This window comes from Balaenoptera musculus, chromosome 8, assembly GCF_009873245.2.
Source record: "Balaenoptera musculus isolate JJ_BM4_2016_0621 chromosome 8, mBalMus1.pri.v3, whole genome shotgun sequence".
Classification (NCBI taxonomy): Eukaryota; Metazoa; Chordata; class Mammalia; order Artiodactyla; family Balaenopteridae; genus Balaenoptera; species Balaenoptera musculus.
The window spans coordinates 95,729,939-95,756,754 of NC_045792.1; the positions used below are offsets into that span (position 1 = coordinate 95,729,939).

General features: G+C 44.6%; 1 protein-coding gene across 10 annotated transcripts in view; it reads left to right on the forward strand.

Moving 5' to 3' along the window:
* The window catches only part of ATG13 (autophagy related 13), a 50,064-nt gene extending 23,890 nt beyond the window's left edge, over positions 1-26,174 (forward strand). For 3 of the 10 annotated variants that reach the window (XM_036860737.1, XM_036860735.1, XM_036860738.1), the window contains 17 exons: positions 748-829; positions 1,800-1,880; positions 2,272-2,391; positions 6,735-6,781; positions 8,073-8,213; positions 11,688-11,728; positions 12,674-12,770; positions 13,076-13,174; positions 13,981-14,074; positions 16,771-16,869; positions 17,627-17,737; positions 18,131-18,270; positions 20,122-20,236; positions 20,785-20,862; positions 21,030-21,146; positions 21,908-22,036; positions 23,931-26,174. In XM_036860737.1, the coding sequence (XP_036716632.1) occupies positions 761-829; positions 1,800-1,880; positions 2,272-2,391; positions 6,735-6,781; positions 8,073-8,213; positions 11,688-11,728; positions 12,674-12,770; positions 13,076-13,174; positions 13,981-14,074; positions 16,771-16,869; positions 17,627-17,737; positions 18,131-18,270; positions 20,122-20,236; positions 20,785-20,862; positions 21,030-21,146; positions 21,908-22,036; positions 23,931-24,008 (1,656 nt within the window). In that variant the 5' untranslated portion in view covers positions 748-760 and the 3' untranslated portion in view covers positions 24,009-26,174. The remainder of the gene's footprint in view (positions 1-747; positions 830-1,799; positions 1,881-2,271; positions 2,392-6,734; positions 6,782-8,072; positions 8,214-11,687; positions 11,729-12,673; positions 12,771-13,075; positions 13,175-13,980; positions 14,075-16,770; positions 16,870-17,626; positions 17,738-18,130; positions 18,271-20,121; positions 20,237-20,784; positions 20,863-21,029; positions 21,147-21,907; positions 22,037-23,930) is intronic. The other 7 variants (XM_036860743.1, XM_036860742.1, XM_036860745.1 and 4 more) reach the window with 5 other exon arrangements.
* Positions 26,175-26,816: the final 642 nt, after the last annotated feature.

The window sequence follows — 26,816 nt, forward strand, 5'->3', positions numbered from 1 at the left end:
ACCTGGCCCCAGCCAGCCATACACAACCGCTGGAAAATTGGCATACTTAACAGTTCCAAACCCATTTTGCTCTCTGTGGCTTATACGCCTTTGTTCATGCTCTTCTCTCCGTAAATGCTTTCTTCCTCATACCAGCCCCTTCTCAAAACATTTTAACCGGGGGGTTTATGATGTACTTCGTGAAACTCATGAACTCCCTGAATATACCCAAAGTTTCTGTATTTGTGCATTTTTTTGGAGAAAGGGCTTGTCATGTCATTGGATTCTCAAAAGGGGTCCAAAACCCACCCCCACCTCCACCCCACTCCCGCCCAAAGTTAAATTGATTTACTGGCCTTTTGAAGGAATGTTAACTCACTTTATGTTTTAATAAAGTTTTTGTCTCATTAACACTTAGTCTTCAATATGCTGGATAATAAAACTTTTTAAATAGGTAAGTAATATAACTTTTTTAATAGATAAGTTATATTTAAAAGCTCAAAGTTTCAGATTCAGGTAAAATGGCTTGTCTCGTCTATTTTTAAGGTCTCTGGATTTAGCTCTTTGTGTGGAATTTATTTTGCTCAAAAGATAGTATGTATTTTTCACTTTCGTGTCTGTAGTCAGGGGGGAAATTTTTTTTACCTCCTACGTGACTATTCATACAGCTAGTAGACAATACCATCTCTGTATGCTTTGTTGTAGCAATCCCTTTTAAAAGATATTAGTCACATTTTTCAACACTTTTTTTTTTCCTTCCTGTTTTAGATTCCTATAGGCAATGGAAACTGATCTCAATTCCCAGGACAGAAAGGACCTGGACAAGTTCATTAAGTTTTTTGCCCTCAAGGTACTATATCCATTCTCTTGAGCCTAGAGCTGTTAGAAATAACTTCCGTGCTTCTCCCTTTTTGGAAATATAGCATAACAGCTTGCAGCTTGCCCATTTTAAGGGATACTTCTGTCTGTTGTAAACCAAACTGTGAAATTCGGGGGCGGTACTGGGGGTGTAACTAAAAAGTAGCTTCCAATTTTCCACAGCTACTTGTTCAAAAAAAATTTTTTTTTGCAAGCCTGTTTGCAGAAATGTCAAACTTATTATGCCAGGTTATTGGCACAGTATGTTCCCTTGGGGTGGGAACAAAGACTGCGGACTGGAATGGACAGCAGTTTGGGCATCTTTCCGTAAGCATCAACTACCTCCGAAATGTCTCACTTTCACTTATTGTTCCCTTCTGGGTAAATGAAGAATTAAAACTGAATTTTGAATGCTTTAGAAGGCATATTTTCCTAAATCTAAAAATCATTTCCACCTCTCTCACTCCTTCCTCTCAACCATTGCTATGTAAGAATAACCCATGCAGTAGATTCTGGTTGTAAAATTAGTTGGAAGACTTTTGCCATATGGGCCAAGTCATATGAATAATTGTGGAATCCTTGGTTTAAATCAACTATGATTACATAAGTGTATGGCAGTGAATATTTAAACCTATGGTTGGACTTGTTTTTCTATGAAAGTCAGAGCCACCATGTGCAACTTTCCTTCTGCCATGTGAGAATATTATAGATTACAAGCCTCAAACTGTAATTTCTCTAATTGGTTGACACTGTGCCCTCAGGAATATTTACAGTATTATTTTTGTGCCGTGTTTTTTTCCTACCTGTTCTTGAAGGTTTTAAATCCTACCCTTTCCTGAAGTATAGTTATGATCATTGGCATCTTTTTAATCCTGCATTGGGAGGGTTTTAACCCTGATTAGGAGCCAAATCAATTTGTTATAACTTTTCATCTTTGATTTTTTGTTTGTTTGTTTTTTTAGACTGTCCAAGTGATTGTCCAGGCTCGACTGGGCGAGAAGATTTGTACTCGTTCATCTTCTTCCCCAACGGGTTCAGACTGGGTAAAATTCCAATTCTTTGCTAAGGGATATACTATGGTGTTTGTCACAAGGAATCATGGTGTAGTAATAAATAATGCTATTTCTAGTATTACTAAATCATAACATTAAAATACCTAATTCCATTTGATCCATTCACTTGGAAAGTATGTTCTTCATCAATGTTAGTCTGATGTATTTGTTTTTTGGCTTTTCTCTGTGATAGGTGAAAAGCTTTTTCAACCTGAGTTTTGGGGCTTTGATGCAAGATATCTTATGGGGAAGGGAGAAGTAAATGAATGTCCTTAATCAGTCAAGAGCAATGCCTGCTTTACTCAGCATCCAGTCTTACTACTTTATGTTTCTATAATGTTCCTTGTGAGTGTTTAAACACAAAGTTCCTTTTGTGTTCTAGTTCAATTTAGCAATCAAAGACATCCCAGAGGTTACACATGAAGCAAAGAAGGCGCTGGCAGGGCAGCTGCCTGCCGTCGGGAGGTCTATGTGTGTGGAGATCTCACTCAAGACTTCTGAGGTAAGGTTATGGCCAGAAGGGTGTCTTTTTTTTTTTTTTTAACTTTTTATTTTATATTGGAGTATAGCTGATTAACAATGTTGTGATAGTTTCAGGTGCACAGCAAAGGGACTCAGTCATACATATACATGTAGCCATTCTCCCCCAAACTCCCCTCCCATCCAGGCTGCCACATAACGTTGAGCAGAGTTCCTTGTGCTATACAGTAGGTCCTTGTTGGTTGTCCATTTTAAATATAGCAGTGTGTACTTGTCAATCCCAAACTCCCTAACTGTCCCTTCCCCCCATCCTTCCACCCCGGTTACCGTAAGTTCATTCTCTAAGTCTGTTAGTCTGTTTCTGTTTTATAAATAAGTTCATTTGTATATTTCTTTTTAGATTCTGCATATAAGGGATATCACAGGATATTTCTCTTTCTCTTTCTGACTTACTTCACTCAGTATGACAGTCTCTAGGTCCATCCATGTTGCTGCAAATGGCACTATTTCATTCTTTTTAATTGCTGAGTAATATTCCATTGTATATATGTACCACATCTAATTTATCCATTCCTCTGTCATTGGACATTTAGGTTGCTTCCATGTCTTGGCTACTGTAAACAGTGCTGCAAAGAACATTCGGGTGCATGTATCCTTTCGGACCATGTTTTTCTCTGGATATATGCCCAGGAGTGGGATTGCAGGGTCATATGGTGCTCTATTTTTAGTCTTTTAAGGAACATCCATACTGTTCTCCATAGTGGCTGTACCAATTTACATTCCCACCAACAGTGTTGGAGGGTTCCCTTCTCTCCACCAGGATGGTGTCTTAACTAGGCACTCAAAGCTCTTCACACTCTGGTTCCAACTCAGCCTTTTTAAAAAAAAAATATTTATTTATTTGGTTGTGTTGGGTCTTAGTTGTGGCATGCGGGATCATTTTTTAGTTGTGGCATGTGGGATCTAGTTCCCTGACCAGGGATCAAACCTGGGCCCGCTGCATTGGGAGTGCAGTCTTAGCCACGGGACCATCAGGGAAGTCCCCCAACAGCCTTATTCCTGCCCCTTCCCTCTCTGATCACCTCATCATTCTCTGAGGAGGTTGTGGTTTTTGTACTTATTTTTCCAACAACTTGGAATAGACTCTTCACCCTCATCTTCATATATATCATCTATATGTGATATGTTTCTACTCATCCTTCAAGGCTTACATGCCCTAGAGCAGGGGTCCGCAACCCCTGGGCCGCACAGCAGGAGGTGAGCAGTGGGCGAGCGAGTGAAGCTTCATCTGCCGCTCCCCATCGCTGTCATTAACGTGTGAACCATCGCTCGCATACACTGCCTTGAACTCTCCCCCCCATCACGCGCATTACCTCCTGAACATCATCATCCACACCACCCTCCCCCCCATGGAAAAATTGTCTTCCATGAAACCGGTCCCTGGTGTCAAAAAGGTTGGGGACCGCTGCTCTGGAGGATCTCCCTTTCTAAACCCTCTTTAGATTTCCTGTGTGTTTTCTTTACATTTGTTTCCAGAGTATAACTTGCTGTATTGTGGGGTTTTTTTAATGTGTTTTTGTTCACCTTATTCCATGCTAGGATTAAGGCAAATATTCTTTCTTTCATGTTTAATCGATATCCACTACAGGATTGTGAGGCTGCATGGTATAATAAAAGGCAAATGAGTTTGGAGCTATACAGACCCAAATTCAGATCCTAGCTGAGCAACTTTGGCCGAATTACTTAACCCCACCTCCACTAACACCACCGAAGTAACACGACACTTCACAGTCTTGCAGAGCTATAATATTTCCTCATTTCATTCTTATTTGTAAATTACCGAACATAACATACGGTAGGTGATCATTACATGTTCCTGTTCATACTGTCCTTTTTTTTTTTTTTTTTGGCTGCGTCGGGTCTTAATCGCAGCACTTGGGATCTTAATTGTGGCATGTGGGATCTTTCATTGCAGCGTGCAGGCTTCTCTCTAGTTGAGGCACACGGGCTTAGTTATTCCGCGGCATGTGGGATCTTAGTTCCCTGACCAGGGATCGAACCCGCATCTGCTGCATTAGAAGGCAGATTCTTAACCATTGTACCACCAGGGAAGTCCCTGCACTTTTATTCTTGAGGTCAGCAGCTTTGCCACATCTTATTTATCTGTGTAGTTCTTCAGTTCTTTTTGAGGGACGTCCCTGGTGGCGCAGTGGTTAAGAATCCGCCTGCCAATGCAGGGGACACGGGTTCGAGCCCTGGTCCAGGAAGATCCCACATACCGCGGAGCAACTAAGCCTGTGCACCACAACTACTGAGCCTGCACTCGAGCCCGCGAGCCACCACTACTGAAGCCCGTGCACTCTAGAGCCCATGTGCTGCAACCACTGAGCCCACGCGCTGCAACTACCGGGCCTGCATGCTGCAACTACTGAAGCCCGCGTGACTAGAGCTTGTGCTCTGCAACAAGAGAAGCCACCGCAATGAGAAGTCTGTGCACTGCAATGAAGGGTAGTCCCCACTCGCCACAACTAGAGAAAGCCCGCGCACAGCAACGAAGACCCAACGCAGCCAAAAATAAATAAAATTAAAAAAAAAAATTCTTTTTGAAATGAGGAGGATATAAATAAATAATCATCTCTCTGCGTGGCACAGTGCCTGGGATGGCACACAGTAGGCTCTCAATTTTGTTGAACGAATGATGTCAGTACTTATTCCATGGCAACCTTAAGCACCAAATAAAACTTTGTATTTTTTTTTATTGAATTACCAATTTATACTGTGGATTATTTTTCTTAGCGATCCATAGGGAGTCCAAAAGGAATCCCTGGAAGAACTCTTTCCTCTTTCTGCATCTGTGTAATCCTATTCTAAACTGTTGTGATTATCCTAGAGAAACCACACCAATTTATCTTGGATACTTCCTACTGTCCAGTCATCCCTTGATTTTTTTTGGGGGGGGTGGATTCAAAATTCATCATATCATTTAGAGATGACACTGTGATGAAAAGGATATATATTAAGAATACATATTTAAATTTGATCTAGAACAAGTAAAAATTCTCTACTCCGCAAACTAACCCGAGTTTATTCCCAAACCTAAAAGAATGGCCCTCTTACAGCTGATTCATAAAAAGATTACTTGTATTTCAAAAGTATGTGACTATCCATCTCACTAAATGACACACAGGAGTGTTACAGGGTTAATGGATTCTGGCTTTGGTCTTTTCTTTTTCTTTCCCACCCACTTAGACTAAGTCTGTTCAGAGTAACACATAGAGAGACTGAACAGTTTGGCTAAAGACATCAAATAGCTAAAAAGACTTTTAAGTAAGGAGCTTGTTAAGATATTTAACTGTGAGTGTCACCTAAAAATATCCTCTATAGAATTGGAGGGAAAGGCTCTCTCCATCATTTGAAGTGTTGGCCTTTCTGAAGAGCAATTTGGACGTACATAGCAAAAGTCTTAGAAGCATGAATATTCTTTGATCCAACAATTCTAATTCTGGAAATTTACCTTAAGAAACTAATTCAGGATGCATACAGAATTTTAGTCTCAAGTCTGTTTATCACAGTGTTGTTTGTAGTAGTGAAAATTTAGAAACAAGCTGTATGTCCAAGTATGGGGGTACTGATTGGATAAAATAAATGTCATATGGTGGAATACTACGCAGCCATTAAAAATAATGTAGAATTTAAAATTTTATTTATTTATTTAATTTTTGGCTGTGTTGGGCCTTCATTGCTGCGTGTGGGCTTTCTCTAGTTGTGGCAAGTGGGGGCTACTCTTCGTTGCAGTGTGCGGGCTTCTCACTGCGGTGGCTTCTCTTGTTGCGGAACCTGGGCTCTAGGCGTGTGGGCTTCAGTAGTTGTGGCACGCGGGCTCAGTAGTTGTGGCTCGCAGACTCTAGAGCGCACGCGCAGTAGTTGTGGCTCATGGGCTTAGTTGCTCCGCGGCATGTGGGAGCTTCCCGGACCAGGGCTCAAATCCGTGTCCCCTGCATTGGCAGGCGGATTCTTAACCACTGCACCACCAGGGAAATCCCCTAGAGATTTTAATTATAAGGAAAATTCCATGTTGTATTTATTGATAAAAAGTGGTAGGGGCTTAGACCTCGTGCAGCAACAAAGACCCAATGCAGCCAAAAAATAAATAAATGAATAAACAATTTTTTAAAGTGATAAAAATAGTATATATAGTATGATCTCACGTTTATTTAGAAAAATCACTGATTGGATTATAAATGGATGTCTCTTTTTGCTTATTTATACTTTCTAATATTTTTATAGTGACTGTATAGTGCTTTATAATAAGGAAAAAGAAGATTAAAAAAACCCTGAAATATCTTTCAACTGTTCTATCTACAGGGAGATTCCATGGAGCTAGAAATCTGGTGTCTGGAAATGAATGAAAAGTAAGTGGTCTGTCTTAGGGTCCTTCGTTGTGGTAGCTGAGGATAAAGTGCACGACATCGTGTGAAAAGCAGGGCTTTGTACCAGTCATGGAGAGGGTTCTGACCACTTAACAGAGCCAATAGGTCTTTGCTACAGTTTGCTTCATGCTTGGCTTCCAGCCCAGGCACAGAGATGACCTTCAGAGGGAGTGTCAGTCCAGATAGACTCAGACACCACAGGGAGAGGAGCAGAGAGAAAGCTGAAAAAGGATTTGTTGTTTTCCCAGAGTACAGATAGTTCTCTGATTAAATCCCTTGAGCTCTTGTAACATGACTACTCTGTTTTGTCTGTTTTCTGTGTGGCAGACATCCAATAAGATTTCCCCTCACTACTCCTTTAGACATGCTGTGTTGGTCACGGATTGGAAATGCATGTTATTTTCCCCCTCCGTTTTCTTCTTTCAGGGCAGATTAGCTTACTTCCTGCCCAAAGCTTTAGTTTTCAAGAAGAATATATATAGGAAAATTGAGGAAATAGCAACACATCAGAAGAAGAATCTTATTAATAAGTATGAGTGGTATGGGCATTATTTTTCTTTCTTAAATAGAAAGCAACTGCCAGGTTATAGTTCAAAATTTTAGTGCCAAACACTTCTCCAGATTTCCTGTTAGATGTATAGAGGTAAACTGCTCGTAAGATAGTACATTGAAATTGTTTGCACCTTTAGTAATACAATTGCAATATTGAATTACTGTTTTTAAGGGTGTTGCTTTATTTCATAGAAAGATAACTGCTTCAAAGCTAGAAAAAAAATATATTGGATACCTTTTGGTGCCCACCTGCCTTTGTCTAGTGCATGAGAAAGTGAAACTTTGGCTAACTTCAACAATCTGTTGATAAGCTGACAAAGAACTCTAACTACAACGTTAGTTCAGAACATGTTTTAATAATAAATTTAATCTTATACAGTTCCAGCACTTAATTTGTGACTCTCTCTGTTGACTGTAATACTCTGTGAAAGGTTATTTAGAGTGCAAATCAGATTATATTCTATCAGAACTTGTGAATAATGCTAACAGATTTTTTTTTTTAGATTTTTTAAACTGAAGTATAGTTGATATTCAATGTTGTATTAGTTTCTAGTGTACAGCAAAGTGATTCAATTATATATATATATATTCTAATGCTAACAAATTAATTAATCTCAGTCGCTAGCTGGAACATAAAACTGACATCTCTATTCATTGCATTTCTGTTCTTTGCTTTTCATTAGTGGAGTAGGAGAATGCTGATAGTGTCTTTGCTCCTCAGGTGTGATAAAGAAATCAAAGTTTCCTATGCCGTGTACAACAGACTGTCGTTGCTACTGAAGTCTCTCCTTGCTATAACTAGGGTGACACCAGCTTACAGACTCTCCAGGAAACAAGGGCATGAATATGTCATATTGTACAGGTAAGCAGCTCACCTTCATGATTCACTCATCGGCCTCATCATTTTGCACATTGTCTGACCAGCATTCAGGTATTCCATAATTAGTTTTTAGACAGACGTTTGGATAGTTGATGCTGTAGCTTTACTATGATTATCTATTCTCCCTTCTGAACCTCAGCTTTTTGTAAAGCAACCAAGTTCGTTATTCTTTTGTTTGTACACAGTCGTGACTCCTGTAGAATGGATTTTGAAGTCCTACTGATATATATCTCATTGTTGGAAAAGGAAGTTAAGACTTTGAAAAACAGGCTATCCTGGGAAGACTCCACAATGTTCTATATTCCAGAGTTAGATTAAAACTTTTTGTGTAACAAACTGCTTATTCAGTGTGTTTTTAATTAGTTGTCTGTGGACATAAAGAACTGGTTAACAGTTCTTTGAGTATTTTCCTTGTAGTATTTCACATCAACATATATTTGAGTGCTTTTTTGAGGCAAGCATTGTGGTAGGCCCAAGGAAGAACTATACAGAGGCCCAGCTGTACTAATACTGTTTCTAATCTAATGGGGGAGATGGTTTGGTACATGCATAAGTCACAGTAAAAAGCAGGATTTGCATAGCAGTGTCAGGAAAAAAAGTGCTGTGAAAACACAGGAAGAAAAAGTTTGTTCTGGGTGGGAGAATCAAGACAGGCTTCATGGAGGAAGTAGCATTCCAGCTAGACCTTGAGGCAGAGAAAATTTCATCTGTTGGAAGTGAGGGAGCATGATCATTCCAGGTGGGGTGTACAGCAGATGGCAAGGCACAGAAATGGGGGCGGAAATGAGCTGTACTCAGATTGTCGAGTGGACCAGAGTGGTGGTGAGGAGGATGTGTAGCAAAGTGTGAGAGCAGAGCATGAAAAGTCAAGGATTCCTAAATCATCCAAGACTCTGTTTCATATTAGTGATGAGCCATGGGTTTTAGCCTTTGGCTTAACATGTATAGAGCTGATCTTTATTTATTTTAATTAAGTAATTTATTTATTTTCGCCTGCCTTGGGTCTTCATTGCTGCGCACGGGCTTTCTCTGGTTGCAGCGAGCAGGGGCTACCCTTTGTTGCGGTGCACAGGCTTCTCATTGTGGTGGCTTCTCTTGTTGCGGAGCACGGACTCTAGGCACGCAGGCTTCAGTAGTTGTGGCACGCAGGCTCAGTAGTTGTGGCTCTTGGGCTCTAGAGTGCAGGCTCAGTAGTTGTGGCATATGGGCTTAGTTGCTCTGTGGCATGTGGCATCTTCCCGGACCAGGGCTTGAACCCGTGTCCCCTGCATTGGCAGGCGCTTCTTAACCACAGCGCCACCAGTGAAGTCCCTAGAGCTGATCTTTAGAAGAATTAGTATAGCAGGATTGAAGGACCAAGGATTAGAGACTTAACTAGTTCTGTTGAAATAATCTAGCAACCCTACCTATATTTATTTTTCCAAGTCTTTAATACTTTTTTGTTGTCTTCCCAGGTTTCAGGATGAGTATTCCATTTGAAAATGACTAGACTTTTATTTAGATATAATAGATTCCTTTCTAACTCTTATTTCCCATTTACCTATGCTAAGTTTCCTTCACTTTGGTTCTTCTGTAAGTAGCCATGTTACACTACTAGTCATCAGCTTAGTTAACTAGGACTCCTAGTCCTTTTCATACTTGTGTTTCAAGTCTTCATTGTATCTCTGGAGTAATACAGTATTTATTGCTCACTGATTGCTTATCATTTAGGATTGTTTTTTGGATACAAATAGCTGTAGCTTAAACCATAGAGAAGTACGTTATGTCAGAGGTAGATTTAGCTCTTTTTTTCTATTTTTTTTCTTTTTGTACTATTGGTAACAGTTTAACAGTATAACCTTAGACCGTTAAACAATAGTCTTGTCTTGGTTTTTTGTTTGTTTGTTTTGCTGTACTATCATTTTTTCCCCTGATCCTGTAGATCTGACAATTTCACTGTAAAACTACATTGTTATAAAAGATCATTCTGAATTTGTTGTTCATCAAGACTGCATTAAAGTTTTATTGTGTACTATCTGTGAAGAAAACTTTTGCTTAGCACCTGAGTGGCATAAAGAATATAGCCAAGAAAAAGTGGGGCATAATCAGATTATTTAAAGCACTGTACCCATATTCAGATGAGTAGTGAGCTGATTGTCAGCTTTTTGTCAGAGGGTACCTGGCAAAATCTCCTTTGGCAACAGTTTATTAACATCATTCGTGTATTACTTCATGGCAGGAGTCAGCAAACTATGGTCAGCAGACCAGTTACTTGTTTTTATTTTTATTTTTTAATATATTTTTAAAATTTATGTATTTTTCTTTTTTGGCTGCATCGGGTCTTAGTTGCAGCACGTAGGCTTCTCTCTAGTTGTGGCATGCAGGTTTTCTCTCTCTAGTTGTGCACAGGCTCCAGAGCGCGTGGGCTCTGTAGTTTGGGGCACGCAGGCTGTCTAGTTGAGGCACGTGAGCTTAGAAGTTGTGACGCACGGCTTAGTTGCCCCGCGGCATGTGGGATATTAGTTCCCCAACCAGGGCTCGAACCCGCATCCCCTGCATTGGAAGGCAGATTCTTTACCACTGGACCACCAGGGAAGTCCCTTGTTTTTTTATTATTTATTTATTTTTAGCTGTGTTGGGTCTTCGTTTCTGTGCAAGGGCTTTCTCTAGTTGCAGCAAGCGGGGGCCACTCTTCATCGCGGTGCGCGGGCCTCTCACTATCGCGGCCTCTCTTGTTGTGGAGCACAGGCTCCAGACGTGCAGGCTCAGTAGTTGTGGCTCACGGGCCTAGTTGCTCCGCGGCATGTGGGATCCTCCCGGACCAGGGCTCGAACCCGCGTCCCCTGCACTGGCAGGCAGACTCTCAACCACTGCGCCACCAGGGAAGCCCCAGTCCCTTGTTTTTATAAATAAGATTATCTTACAACATAGCCACTTCATTCGTTTACCTATTATCAATGGTTACTTTTGCAGTATAACAGCAAAGCTGAGTAGTTGCTACAGACTATGTGGCCCACAGGCATAAAATATTTACTAACTGATCCTTTTTTTTTTCTTTTAATTAATTAATTAATTTATTTTTGGCTGCGTTGGGTCTTCGTTACTGTGCGCCAGCTTTCTCTAGTTGTGGTGAGCAGGGGGCTATTCTTCGTTGTGGTGCGCGGGCTTAGTTGCTCCGCAGAATATGGGATCTTCCCGACCAGGGCTCAAACCTGTGTCCCCTGCATTGGCAGGTGGATTCTTAACCACTGTGCCACTAGGGAAGTCCATATTCTCCTAATTTCTTAACCAGTCCTCTCCATCTACATGCCCATGCCTACAGCTTAATCAAGTGGTAGCAATATTGCACCATTAGGAGAGATGTTCATGCAGATAAGAAAAGAAGGGCTGGTTTTGTTTATTTTGTTTCTCGGTGTTTGGTATGTAGGCCCTTAGAATAAAGAATCAGGTAACATTTTTTTTCTTGCTTCCCTACAGAATATATTTTGGGGAAGTTCAGCTGAATGGCTTAGGAGAAGGTATGTATCAAGGTTGAAAAACATTTGTAGTGTTGTTAAGAGCTCTCCTGACTTCAGAGATATGCTTGGGTGCTGCCTGTAATAATACATAGCTTGTGATTTTAGTATGAGTGATACAAGTAAGGAAAAGACAGGTAGGTGGTCCAAAGAATCACCAGGGAATGACTGAATAATTTTCCCAAAAGTTCCAGTAACTCAGTATTCTTTCTTACTCTTTATACCAGCGGTCCCCAACCTTTTGGCACCAGGGACCGGTTTTGTGGAAGACAATTTTTCCACGGAAGTGGGGGGTGATACTAGTGATGGGGAGCGGCAGATGAAGCTTCAGTCGCTTGCCCGCCACTCACCTCCTGCTCTGTGGCCCGGTCTCCCAGGGGTTGGGGACCCCTGCTTTATACGACTGTCTGCTTTCCTAATTTTCTACAATGAGCATGTTAAATGTCTCTGATGAGCATCAACAATTTTGAAAAATTGGAAATGAAACCAAGAAAACCAGGAAAGCTTTGTTGTAACACTCTGACTCTTTTCTATATTTAGTTCTGGGGTGGCAACTTGGGTGGGAGTGCATTTACTTCATAAATTGAGGTGTTTGTGTGAGAAACTCCCTGTGCCCCTTTGCTGTCTTAGTAGCACATCTGGACAGGGTTGGTTAGGGCTTGTTTAAGCTTTAGGACTAATAATCATTTTACCTCTTTGAAGGTAGTTTTATCTGGAAATAGAATGCTGTTTCCCCTGGCAATATTAGGTCAATATAGAATAAATTGAAAAAAAATATATATATATATACACACATACATGTATGTATGAAATTGAGGCTGCTGCACTCAGGGTGCTAAGTGGGTGATGCCAGAGATTGTACAACAGGCTAAGTGGTTCAGGGAAAGACAGACTGGGGGTACTGTAAGTATTCTCTGGAAAAACCTAATTATTTATCTCTTTTCCTAGGTTTCCAGACAGTTCGTGTTGGGACAGTGGGTACCCCTGTGGGCACCATCACTCTTTCTTGTGCTTACAGAATTAACTTGGCATTCATGTCCACCAGGTGAGGAAAGAGCCTTGGAATCCAATAGAACTCTTCTAAAGATATTAAAGTTGTTTTCCTCCAAACCCTGTGGCTAAGCCTACAATTCAGCTTCTCCATTGCTGAACTGAGAGAACCCTTTCTCCAGATTGGAGAATCTGAGTGTCCCAGAGCCAATGTAGAATTGGTGGTTTATATTTAGGGATGTAGTAGTTAAGGCTCTGTGATTCCTGCCAATAGATAAGAGGCGAGGGGCTCTCTGAGGACTTCAGGGGGACTTGACAAGGCATTCTAACAAATACGGCAATCTGCTTACTGCATTACAGGCACTTTGAGAGGACCCCACCTATCATGGGGATTATTATTGATCACTTTGTGGACCGTCCCTATCCCAGCTCCTCACCCATGCATCCCTGCAATTACAGGTGAGGAATGTGAAAAACACTTTCCCAAACTGCAGCTAGGCAGAAGCATCCATCTTGCACAGGTCCATAGAGCACCTTTATCAGCACTCACTGATAGGCAGGGGGCACTGATGGAGACGCCATGTGGAGGGAAGTAGAGTGGCCAGCTTTCATTCTTGCTGCTGCCTATAAGGTATACCAAGACTTAGGGTGTACCAAATGTCAGAAAATTCTTGGATATTTTGGATCTTGACAGTAATGATTTGACTTTTGATTTGATTTTACTTTGAGACTGTGAGAGTGGCAGTAATTTGTAGAATGTCCTTTGCAAATTAAATGGTTTTCAGGTCACCATTGGCTGGCACAATGCAGTTTTATACATCAGAATCAAATATCTCCAGACCTAGATCCCAGATAACAGAATTTTCTAGAGATTGGAATAGATTTGTATCAGGAGAGATACTGCCTTTCTGTACAGGACTCATGAAGTTGGATAGGTTTTGTCTTTGGAGTCTAGACTTTTGTTTCACTGCATTCTCTATTGCTGATAATTCTTGGTCACAACGCTGGCCAGGCTTAAGAAAATCCTCTCAAATGATATGTCAGGTAAAATGTTTGGATTAAAAAAAAAGCCGTTGTCAACCTCTAGATGCTGCTTTCTGGAAATGTTTGAAATTATCAAGGATTCAACATACCTGCCTTGCCATTAGGAACTCTGCCTGAAACAGTTCATGTCACAACTTGCATCCGTATCTAACCTCTCTTTGTATCCTTTCTGAAATTGACTGCCGTCAGTCAGTTCATGATTTCTTTTCCACTCACCACAGAACCGCTGGTGAGGACACTGGAGTAACATATCCTTCTGTGGAAGATTCTCAAGAAGTGTGTACCACCTCTTTTTCCACCTCCCCTCCATCCCAGGTAGGGGGAAACAGGATCTGGGGTGGCAGTAGTTATTTGGTACATATATGGGCCTTATGAAATGGTGTCAAAGTTTAGATACAATCTCTTTTGGTGGTGATGGTGATTATTTCAAGGAGGTTATTTTGAGGGGTGAGGGAGAGCCTTCTTATCCAGCCGGTAATGTTGCAGTGTTTCTAGTCTGTAATCATTCTTAACCTGCAAGATTACATGTAACCTTTACCTTCCTGGGGACATCTTAAAATTCCCTAGAAAATCAGTCACAGAAAATCAGAAATGTGTTCTGGTACCAGAGAGGTACTCTAACCTACACTTGTTAATTTGGTAGCTACTTCTTCTTGGAAGTGGTAAATATGGTTCCTCATAATGGAAGGAGCACAAAAGGAGCCAATGATTATTTAGCATAAAATGCCAGTAAGACACCAGCTGTGCAGTTTTTCTTAATAGTTACACAAATATCTGCCTATCTGCATTCCCTCTCTGAACATTTTTAACCATTAACTTTTCCACTTGAGTCCCTCTTCAGTGTCAAATCCACTTTCAATAAAACACAGTCTCCAAACAATGTGAGAACTTCTTCTCACAAAGAAGTGTTGTATGATAGATGTGGTACTGAGACTGCTTCAGATAAGGAGTCATTTTTGCCAGCTGACTGAATTTCAGGGACACATTTCTTCCCTTCCACCCCAAGTCATTCATCTTCTACCCATTGCCTGCCCATCATCTCTATTATTTCCCTCCTCTTGGCTTTCATATTAGATGGTCCTAGACCTCAGTCAGTTCTGCTTTCCTTGAAACTAGCCCCAGATTATCCCTTTTCACCATCTGACTTGGGGGACCCAACAAATTAATTAGCTATCCATACATTTTTATTTTCTATGTTTTCTTAATTAAGAAAAAATTTTAATTTATTATATCCTGGGTTGTTAGGTACTGGATTAAAATTATAGTTCTAATTTGTTTTAAAAGCAGAAGTTAAGCACAAAAGCTAACTGGTGTGTGAAGCACTTTACAAAATCCATGGATCACTATTATTTCTATTGTCCCAGTTTAGAGTTAAAGAGATTCTTGTTGTAAAGTTACCTAGACAGGCTGGTTTGGGGGTGGGGGAATTGTTTTTTCCCTCCACCTGTTAATATATGTAGGCATGGATGTCGCCATTGCTCTGGGAGGGGGTAGCTTCTGGTATGCTTGCTGACATGGAACAATCCTGACCAAAAAAGGGGGGGAAAGCCCACTTTCTTACTAGTGCACATTAGTGAGTAGATTGTTTTTTAAGATCATCAAAATGTGAATATGTCATTTAATGTTCATTAAACAGTTTTGTTTTACAAGTGATAAATTCATAAACAGTATATAAACTTGGGAGATATGAGGGATGGTGAGTCTGGGCCTTAACAAATCAGTTTGTCTTTTTCTCTGATACAGTGCAAATTCGACCTGACCCCAAAAGTAAAGGGAAGTTAAGTAGTTTCTGTACCTGATGTTTGCAAAAAAGTTTGTTAACCTGTGTAAGGAGAGTCTATATTTTTCATGGTATCAGTTGTGTCTTCTTACAGTTTAAAAGTAGATCACGTCAAGATCTCATCAATACTGAGCACCCCATGGGTGAGCCTTGTCACTTCTCCCTGAGTACCTATACTCAAGACTGGTACAGTTTGGTGCAGAAATACTCATTTAGAACCTTGATGGTAGAACAGAGAGAGAAAAATCATATGCCATCTGGTCTCCTTGTTCCTGTAAATATTGAAATAGTTTCTTCCTTGGTTTAACCTAGGGAATTGCATAATTGTTCAACAACTTCTATTTGAGCGTTTGCTAGAATCCAGTAAATACATGTTAATGGGCTGGGGTTTCCCCCCCCCCAACAAAATAAGGATCATTGTGTCATTTGGGCACAGAGTTGAGTCAAGAAATAGTTGCAACCCTGAACCTGCTACTGTGACTTAAGGTCCTACCTCCAATTCTAGGCGTTAATTCGCTAATTGGCAAGACTTAAAGATGGAACAGCAAGACCCAAAACAATCATCATGCCCATAATTAGCTTTGAAATCATGAGTTTTGAAAATGCCCCAGCTTTTACTCCATGAAGTTCTCCTACACCGTCAGGGACTGTAAGAGTGTGCACACACACACCCTGATGCCTACACCTGCACACCCCCACTCATCTTCCCTGAGATGATGTAGGAAAGTTTGCAGCTGGGTATCTGAGCATTTTAAAGTTCCAGCCAACAAACGTCAACTGTTTAAACCTGAGCCTGCAGATCCTGAGTCCCCAGAAAAAGACTTTCAGTCTAACATCTTAACCTCAGTGTCCTCATTCCTGCTCAGCACACCTTGTGTCTGTTCTCAGGACCTTCCTATTGGAAGCTGTTCTCTAACTTCCACCCTCTTTTGACTAAAGACAGACTAATGCTTGGTTCAGGTTTCGCCAAGTCATAGCAGCTCAGCTCAGCGTTGTTTTCCACCTGCTCCTCGGGGAGAGCACCAGGGATAAACATCTCTTCTTCACATCCTTCCAAGCGGTCCTTTTCCAAAGGCAGTCATGCAGCTCTCTCCCTGCTTCCCTCCTGACTTCATTGTACATTTCAGCCTCTATTGCAACTGCCCTTTCCAGAGTTTTTTCACTTCTTTCTCAAGTCCCTTTTCTTTTTTCTTCTCTTGTTTCTCCTGTCTCTGTGTGTATCTGTGCACAGTGTGTGTTTACTGTCACAAAGGCACATTTTCAGACCCCTACTCCTGTGGTGACGGACACTCTGAGGGTCCCCATGGCAGGACTGGCCTTTTCCCATCAAGTGAGTCCATACTGGGAAGAAGGGGGTATATATAATCAGGCGGTATCTTTTTATTTAAAAACTGTGAATAAAGTACAGGGTATAGCTATTTAAATATCCCCAAGTTTTCTGTGGGTTATTTTGAGGCGTGGTAATTGATTTTTAACAGGATACAGCCATAGCACAGCAGCCCAAAATAGGATTTGTCATTTGCCCCTCCTCCTACCATTGATGTGAAAAATACATGGAGTTGTTTATATCTTTTTTTCCAAATAAACCATCCAAGAATGGTTTTCTTTCTTTTTCAATATAAATAGGAACCCTCCCAAACCCAGTGGTGATGGAGGGTGTGATTAGAGAAGACTGCTTCTGTTTCAAAGGGACCTCAAGGTCAAAGGAGAAAATAGAATGACCTGGGAAAAACTGATGACTTTGGCTCCGAGTTCTGCCCAGGCTTGTACTCCACAGATCTGCCGGGGTGGAAACTGAAATAGTTAGCTGAGCCCCTGGGAAAAGGGGGTGCAAGGAACTCGTTTGAGGCTTTTGGAAGGCACAGAGCTGGGAATCTCAATCCCACTGCAAACAAGTCTGCTTTCTTATTTACAGAGTAATGGCCTGGTCTGTCTTTAACCCTTACATCAGGCCCCCTGCACCGTGAGGATGTGGGCTGGGATCCATTCCTTACCTCTCTGCCGATCTTGATCATTAGTCATACTCTAGGATTGCCTATTTTTTCCTCCTCCTTTCCTCTGCCCTTCTTTGTTTTTCTCTTGCTTAGCTTTCAAGCTCTCGCCTTTCCTGTCAGCCTGCTGCCCTGGGCGTTGGATCAGCTGACCTGGCTTGTCCAGCAGTGTTTGCTGCCGGCTTAAACACCACACACCCTTACCAGGTATCTTTAAAGATGGGGAGGACACTAGGGGTTCCTACGCTGCCTCCCCTGCCCTGACACATTTGAAGGGCCTCTTGAGACACCAGTGTTCAAAGCTCTTCTGTAGCTTTGGAGGACTAAGATGATTCTGAGCGTGGGCCTTTTAGACTTCAGAAAGGAAAGAAGAGTTTCCCAAGTGTTTTCTCCCTGTCTTTCCCTCTGTAGTCATTTCCATGCATGTCTTCCATTAACTGAGCCCCAGACGGGATAAAGATTTCCCAGGTTTCCTGCCCACTTGGTGGCAGCATTGGTGATGGAAAAACTGGAAAGCAGATACCATCATGCTAGGCCATGAGTTTTCCCTTCTACCTGACACGGCCATGATTCACTGTATTTTTCCATTTTTCCCCAAAGCTAATGGTTCCTGGGAAGGAAGGTGGGGTACCCCTTGCTCCCAACCAGCCTGCCCACGGTGCCCAGGCTGGTGACCAGGAGAGACTGGCAACCTACACCCCTTCTGATGGGGCCCACTGTGCTGCCACACCTTCCAGCAGGTGAGTTCACGTCTTGGCTCTGCTGCTCTTCAGACCAGCCAGGGACCTGTCCTCCCCGGCACATGTGCTTATTTGGTATCAGTAAAGAGTAGCTTTCAGCATTGGCTCAGGCTTGGCCTTTGAGGGAAAAATGTGGAATCCTTAAAATTCTCAATAAGAATCGTACATTGCAGCTGATACGTGAGGAAGCTCGCCCTGAGCACTGCTGCTAACAGCAAGTGTCGGGCTTGGTGCTTCTTGCCCTCATCCAGTGAAGGTGTTTTTCAGATGTTTCTCTCTTACCCCACGATCGACTCCCTTGGCATCCTCAGTGTTTTCTGAGACCAGAACAGGGCGTCGTTAACCGTAACCCTGACGTCGGGAGTCACAGTGTGTCTGTGGTGGCAGTTAGGATTGATTTTCTTTTTCTACTATGTTAGTGCCTCATGGAGATCCTTTAGAAACAACTATTTTCCCTCACTAAAATTAAAAAAGAAAAAAAACTTTGTCTTTTCTGATTGCAGAAGTGATGCAGTCTGTAAAATACAAAATTTGAAGACATTGATTAGGTGGAAATAAAAGTCCTCATAATCCCACCCTGCAAAAATCACCACGGTTACCTCCTTTTAAAAGATGAGAGGATCTCAGAAGGGTTAAGCAGTTTGTCTCAGAGAGCACTTAGCTCACAGAATGGCCAGACACAAGCCTAGCTCCCTGGATTGCAAAGCCTGGGCTTGCTCTTTCCATTACACTCGGAGTTCTGTGGGAAGCTGGGCCTGTCTTGACCTGCCCTTCCCTCCCTTAGCTGGAAGGCCCCAGAGATAATGACGTTGATTGCCCCACCACATCTTAAACGAACTTTCAGATAATAGAAATTCCTGGGTTTTTTTTTTTTTCCATTCCCACAGTGGAGATGGAGGAGGGGGAGATTGGGAAGATCTTTCTGTGCCATCCATCAGGAAAAAGTAATTACTTTCATTCCTGGCTCTCCAACTTCCATCTTCTTATCCCTCCTCCTGTTAGAGAATCAAAGGAGGATCCTCTTGGTCATTTTACTCTCGTTTTCTGAGCCTTGATTCCTGGGGTATGACTGGGAGTAACTTAAGACAGAGGACCCTGTGTAGGGGGTTCTTCAATGCTGGTCCTCCCTGCTGTCTGGAGTCTAGAGGCCACTTGGACTGCATAGTTCTCCCCATCTTGAGCCCCTGCTTTGAGGCGTTCCCATCCCCTGCTGCTTGTAGGGCTATGACTACTAGTCTGGCAGCGACAGTATGGGCCCCTGTTTCTGCTGCCTGGAGTCCCCCATCTTCCAGGACTCAGCCTCAGTCTAGAGGGAGGGAGTGGGAGCCGCCAAACTGAATGTGTCATTGAAACATCTTGCTGAGCAGAGGGATGACTGGGGGCAAAGAGAAGGGAGGAAGCGTGGTACGGAGCTTTAGATAACAAAACAAAACAAGGCAGGAAACATCTAAAATCTTGAGGCTGGCTTTGTAATTAGATTAATATTAAAATTAGCTGCTTATGAGAGCCGTTTGCCTATATGTATGATTGCTAGATGCACGGTGATTGATGCTTAGCATTGGTATTACAGATTAAATTTTATGTAAGCTCTACACAATTGTAACACCAAGTTTCATTCACATATGCATAATTTTTAGCTTTTCCAGGAAATGCAGTCCTCTGCTCTCAACTCAAAAGGGAGGGTGACAGTGGCAGCTGCCAGACCTCATATTGCCATTTCCCACATGTGTGAGCTGGTGGGGGGCAACTCCTGCCCTACGCTGCAGCCTCACAAGATGGTGGATTTATGAGGAACCAAGTAGGCTTTGCTATGGTTTGAGAATGAGAACCAACATTACCTTTCTCCTCCAGTGAGGATACTGAAACTGTGTCAAACAGCAGTGAGGGACGGGCCTCCCCGCATGATGTCTTGGAGACCATCTTTGTCCGGAAAGTGGGGGCTTTTGTCAACAAACCCGTCAACCAGGTGATTTTCTGCCCTGCAACTGTGAGAATGTGTGAGCCCTTAGAGTGAGGTCTTACCTGGGATCTGTGAAACCACTGAAATCGCACGCGAAATTGTGTGTGTGTGTGAATTTTTTGTGAAGAGGATTAATAACCTGTGACATCCCTCCATAAAAGTTAACTATTGCTCTGTGATCACATAGGAGAGGAGACCACGCCATTAGGTACAGACACGTTACACTGAAGTGTCATTGCCTCAGCCTAACTTGAAATAGGAAGTTCCTCCTCAGCTCTGCCAGTGAAAAGCAGTTGTTACTGAATTGCTGTGGGTCCAGCTTCCAAAGCTGAATTCCCAGGGTCCTGGGGAGCCCTCACCCCTGTTGATGCTATGGGCATGCAGTGGGAGGCACGGGAGGTTGGAGAGGTCTCCAACAAGACAGGAACCTGAGGGATGGCATGGTCAGCTGAGGTGTGCAAACGTGCTGGACCCCCAGGCTTCTGGTGGGCTCTAAGGAAGCAGGCAAACTGGGGGAAGGGGGGACACTAATACTTTCTCCCATGTCTCTTCAGGTGACCCTGACCAGTTTGGACATACCCTTTGCCATGTTTGCTCCCAAGAATTTGGAGCTGGAGGATGTGGATCCCATGGTGAGTCCACCGTTGACTGAAGTTTGCAGTGAGATGGTGCCGTAGTCGTCGTCCTTCCTGGGCGACTCACTCAGTATTCCTCCACAGACCATTAGCCATGCTCCTTGGCTTTTGGTTTACAGCCAGTGCCCAGAACCAGCCCCTACCTCTGCCTTATTCTGAAACAGGTGAATCCTCCAGATTCCCCAGCGACTACATCTCCTCTTCAGGGCAGCCTGCACTCTGATGGCTCCAGCGGGGGCAGCAGTGGCAATACCCAGGACGACTTTGTCATGATCGACTTCGTAAGTTGCCGTCATCTTCCTTGACCTTTGCTGCTTCGGGGGCAATAAACCTGGAAGCATCCGTTGCACTTGAACAGGACTTCGGGGATCAGATGGGTCGGTGTAGGCAGAGGGAATGGGTGCTGGCTGTGCATCTTATGTGGGGAACCTGCCCTTACACCCTGCTTGGGGAGGCATTTGGAGGCCCATCAGCAGTAAGGCATTTTGTGCCATGTCTTTGATTGAAATTCAACTTGAAATGGGATTTTCCAGTGGTAACTGCATAGGTCCTATTCATGAATGCATAGCCCCCGCCCTTTTTTTTAATGTTTTAATTTTTGGCTGCATCGGGTCTTAGTTGTGGCACGCGGGATCTTTCGTTGCAGCACGCGGGCTTCTCTCTAGTTGTGGCGCGTGGGCTAGCTGCCCCGTGGCATGTGGGATCCTAGTTCCCCGACCGGAGATCAAACCCATGTCCCCTGCGTTGGAAGGCAGATTCTTAACCACTGGACCACCAGGGAAGTCCCTGGATAGCCCTTTTCCAAGGAGAGGAGTGTGAAGGAAGGGGACAAAAACCTAACCCGGGGAGAGGGATGTCATCACCAGGCTTAATTCAGCTGCCCAGAAGAGAAAGGTGTAAAGATTTCTCTATGATAAGCCTGGTGGAGGAGCCTTTTCTTTGCTAATTACTGGAAGGAAAGAGGGTTGTTGATAGCTTACCCCCTCTTATTTTCCTCTGTGGTCCAAGGCAAGCTAAACTTGAGTCTGTCTTGTTTTTTAAGAAACCAGCTTTTTCTAAAGACGACATTCTTCCGATGGACTTGGGGACCTTCTATCGTGAATTTCAGAACCCCCCTCAGCTGAGCAGCCTCTCCATAGATATCGGGGCACAGTCCATGGCTGAGGACTTGGTATGGAAACCCCTTCCCCCACCCCACCTCATCCTCTGGCCTCCTTTCCTCCTTCGATGGTCATTCCTGCTCCACAGGCCTGGAAATTTCTTCCTGTTACTCCTCCACACCCACACCTCCCATCTTCCCTGAAACAGGACGGAGACTTTTAGACCATTACCTTCCTGGAATCACACTTGAGATTTGCATTGTGCCTGGCGGTCATTATCTCAAATTTGCTTGTGCTCATTTCCTCCTTTTCTCTGCACTCTTGTCACAGCATTTCTCACACACTCCTGTTGTTTGGTGCCTGATGTCTTCTACTTGCTGATGCCACTAAGCCAGGCTGCTCCAACAGCTCTTGCCATCAGCTGTTAAGCTTGCCAGGCGGATGACAATGGTACAGGGCAAAAGAAACAGAAGGTCCCCAGTACTGGTGTTCTTGCCCTTTCCTCGGAGAGCTCGTTCCCTGGTTCTCGTGTTCAGCCAGATGTCCTGATACTGACTTGTAATGACCACATCTCCGCTTAGGGTGTTTCCTATTTCCTGTCTCTGAAGGACAGAGGAGTGCCCTGCACAGCCGCAAACTCAGGGTGCCCCATGCCACAAGATGTCAGGGTCCCTCTGTCTGAGGTGGGAATGCCCTGCACAGCCGCAAACTCAAGGTGCCCCATGCCACAAGATGTCAGGGTCCCTCTGTCTGAGGTGGGAATATCACCTTCTGTGTCGAAATCAGAGGAATGGCTGTAGGAACAGGAATCTAGGTTTAGCTGCCCTTGATTTGCTTTAATCAGAAAAGCATGCTCAGTAATAGTAATACAGCAATAATGCCATTATTATTAACATTTATTGAAGCTTTCTAGGTGCCAAGCATTTTTTAAGTGCTTTACATGAATCTTCAACGACCCTAAGAGGTAGGTTTTCTTATTATCCCAGTTTGCAGATGAGAAAAACGACACTGGGAACAAATAACTTGCTGGTGGTTACACTGAGCTGGCAAAACAAGCTTTGACCCCTAAGAGTCTGGCTTCTGATTTTAGGCTTTTAACCATTGACTCCCTGGCCTCTCATTTGAAGTTTGCTTGGAAGGAACCGGAGTCCAAGGGCTCAACGTGAGGCTGCAGGCAGTGCTGGCTGGTTGCCCCAGCCTCCCAAACCCGCCCAGGCATCTGGCCTGTCTGGGCTGCTTTGTAAGCCCTGTGGCACCAAGTACCCCGTGCCTGTCAGGAAGTCTTCTGTGATGGCTGAACTCTTCAAATGCAAATTCATCAGTGGAGACAGACCACCTGATTAGGACCAAATTTTAATTAATGGTTGATACCTGAGGGCAGTTAAACTTAACTCCTCATGGTTCTGTTTTTTTGTTTTCATTGTTCTCTCTCCACCCCCTCTAACGAATCCCCTTCTCAGCTGATGTAAAGATGCAGATTCCTAGGCCTCACTGTAGACCTGCCGGGTCGGAATCTCTTGGGAGTATGGCTGGGACTGCATTGTTCATGTGCCCCCAGGGGATTCTGTTGCCTGCGCGGCGCAGGCTGTGAAGAAATCATTTGTACACGTTCTGAATTTGTAGGGCTCTAAACCTACTGTGTTATTCTAATGTCAGTCTCATCGGTGCCAGATACTTCACGTTGAATTTCTCTGTGTCATCCCGTTGTTGCCATGGTCCTTTTCCATCTCATTATGTGTGTGGCCGGCTTGGATTCCCTAGGCTGTTCTGTCCACCTCCCCAGCCTCCACTAACCCCTGCTGGGCAAAGGCCCACTGGCCAGTGCCTGCTCAGTTGCTCGGCACTTTGCTCTCCAACCCAGCACTGCTGAGCCGGACTCTTTGCCGTGCTCCCTTCAGCCCAGGGTGACAGCCGGCTTCAAGGCCCTACCTGAATAAGCAGCTCTTCTCTCCCCTCCCGGTACAGGACTCACTACCAGAGAAGCTGGCTGTGCACGAGAAGAATGTCCGAGAATTTGATGCCTTTGTAGAAACCCTGCAGTAAAAGTTGGTGTCCTCGAGTACCAGCAGCATCCCCTTTTTGTGGTCCCAGGAGACAGAGAGCCTCCCACTCGTCAGCTGCTCCCATCCCTTGTCCCGCTTCAAGCCAGGTGGAGGGGAGGCTGGTTCCCCCACGGGGACCCGGAAGTCCCTGCTCTTGCACTCCTGGAGACTCACGGCAGCAATGAAGGCCAGTGATAGCATTTGAGAGGACTCACCCTCTGACCTCCCTCTGCAGGGCCCTCAGCAGCTGCTTCACAAAGGCTGTCATCCCGCTCCTCCTGCCGGCCCCCTGCCCCGGGTTTGCCCAGCAGCTGGCCCCTCGCCTGCCTGCCGTTGCCATCCACCATTCGACATTCCAGCTGGCAGCCCAGAGACTGGTGTGGAGGCAGAAAGAGGAAGGAGACAGTGCTAGGAGGAGGAGGGAAGGAAGCTCTCCTTCAGGGTCTTTCTCCTTTAGTTCTGGTATCTTCTTCCTCTCTCTCTCGCCCTCTCTCTGCCCCGTGCCTGTATTTTTGGCAGTATGGCAGGCTTCCTGCCCAAGGTGATGAGAACCCTAGAGTCAGCCATTCCCACCCTTGAAGGCTGTGCCAGCCCATCCGAGCAGCCCTGGCGGCTGCCTGTGCTCAGCTGCATGGAAACAGAAGCCTCCCTCTCTAGGATTCTGTCATTGGAGTCACAGCAAAGGTTCTCTTTCCTCTCCCTTCCCCTGTCATTGCTCCTTGGTTATAGAACCCAGGAAATATTTATTACTTTCAGAGAAATCAGATATTTTGTAGAGAAAACATGTTTGAGGTTAGACGTTTTCACTTGGGGAAGGTTGGAGGGCCTCTTCCTGGGGCAGCGCCTCCTCCTGTAGCGGTTCCTCGGATTCAGGTTGCTGCCCTGAGGATTTCCGTTCCCATGTGTATAAGGTGGGATCCAAGAATAGGGCTGGCTGAGGGCAGCAGAACCTCCCAGAATTGCTGCATTTGAACTGACATCACGCTCTGCCTTGGACATGTACATATTCCTGGTGAGAACTTTGAATCTTCCAGCTTCTCCAGAGAGACTGACTCTGTTCTGGCAGCCCAGGAAGTCTTGGGTGTGAAATGTGATGACTCCCCAGAGCTGTGGTACATGTAGTGCCCGAGGGGCACTGTGGCCCCGGGGAAGGCCAGACAGGCCCCTCCTCCTGGGGCATTTGTTCCTGGTTCTCAGGGCTGGGTTACGGGCCTTTTCCTTCTTCCACCTAGGCCTAACCACCACCTTTCTTTAACCCCAGGGTCTGTACACTGCCCTGGGGTTTATTAGTTGGATCGGTTCCTTGTTGAGAAACCAAAGCTGGGCATTCAGGTATAGTTACTTGAGTTAAGTCAAGGGCCCAGCCTCACCCACTGACCATCTGTTCCTCCCCGCCTAACTGATAGGCCCAACCCCACTCCTCTGGCCCACCTGGGGTATTCATTGGCAGCAGCTGTTCTGCAGCAGAGCAGGTGGCCCTCAATTGCTTGTTAGCAAGTGCACGTGGCATTGTTTTCACCTACCAGGCTGATCTCTGAGGGCTGGGGTCAGCTCTGATGCTGCCTCAGTTGGGCTGAGCCCTGCCCCTGTGCACACATTCTCCTGCCTAAAAAAGTGTTTCCAGTAGTGGCGTCCAGCTGGCCGTCCTGTCACTGGGCCAGAGCACACCTGTGGCCTGCTAAACCAATCCAGGCTTACCCCCCAGGCCCCAGCACTGAGACGGGGGAAGGCCCCGGTAAGTTACTGATTGCCCCCCACTCCCCAGCCTCATCCCAGTATCTCAGCCGCTGCCCTCTTCCAAGGCCAAACATGGGAAGGCCTGTTAGCCATTTGCCTCTTTTGACTCCTAATTGTCGGCCTCTGCAGGCAGCAGCCTCTCTTCAGGACCCCATCAGGGAGAGGCCAGGGAGGCTGAGCCCTGACTTTGAGCTGAGCCTGGGAGGAGCAGAGCAACTGTCAAGGCCGGCCCTTGTCCCTCAGCCCTGTACAATGAAAGGTATGAGCCCTAGACGGACCCGCACAGCACCCCCGGGACAGGGCTGGGACCAGTCGTGTCTCCAGGTGGGAGAGCCCCTCCCGCTCCTCCAGCCTACTTTATTTGGAAATATTGAGCTATACTTTAAAATGTATTCAAGAGATTTCCAATAAACTTTTTCTGTACTTTATAGCCTCCTGTCCTGCAAGCTGTCGAAAAACCTAGCCCACTTCCTCCCACTTCTGGGCAGCCCCGGGTCACCGACAGGCTCCGTGGAGGGAAGAGCAGTGCCATGTGAGGCACAGCAAGGTTTCAGAGCCATTCAGGCTGTTTGGAGTCCTGGGGCCTTGGGCTGGTTGGGAATTTTTTTTTTTTTTTTTCCTGGCTGCACTGCGTAGCATGTGGGATCTTAGTTCACTGACCAGGGATCAAACCCAGGCCCCCTGCATTGGGAGCATGGAGTCTTAACCACTAGACCACCAGGGAAGTCCCAGGAAACCTCTTAGAGCCTCATTTTCTTTGGCTGTAATGTTTGCATTTCAAGGCTTGTGTGAGAGTGTTCAGTGAGGTAACGTGTGTGAAGTAGACGTGCATGTGAGGTACGCCCATAGTAAAACCCTCAGAATGGGTAGACCGTTATCTTCAGCTCTCTCTCCTTCCTACCCAGCACAGCTCACCACTCACCCTGGGCAACAGCCTTTGGCTCAGAGGGAAAGACAACTGACAGGTCCCTGCCATGTTTCCAGCAGAGGCCAAGCAGGGGGCGGGGGACTCCCCAGACTGCTGGGATATTTGCTGATCTGGTGTGAGGGATTGTGGCCGAGCAAACCAGAC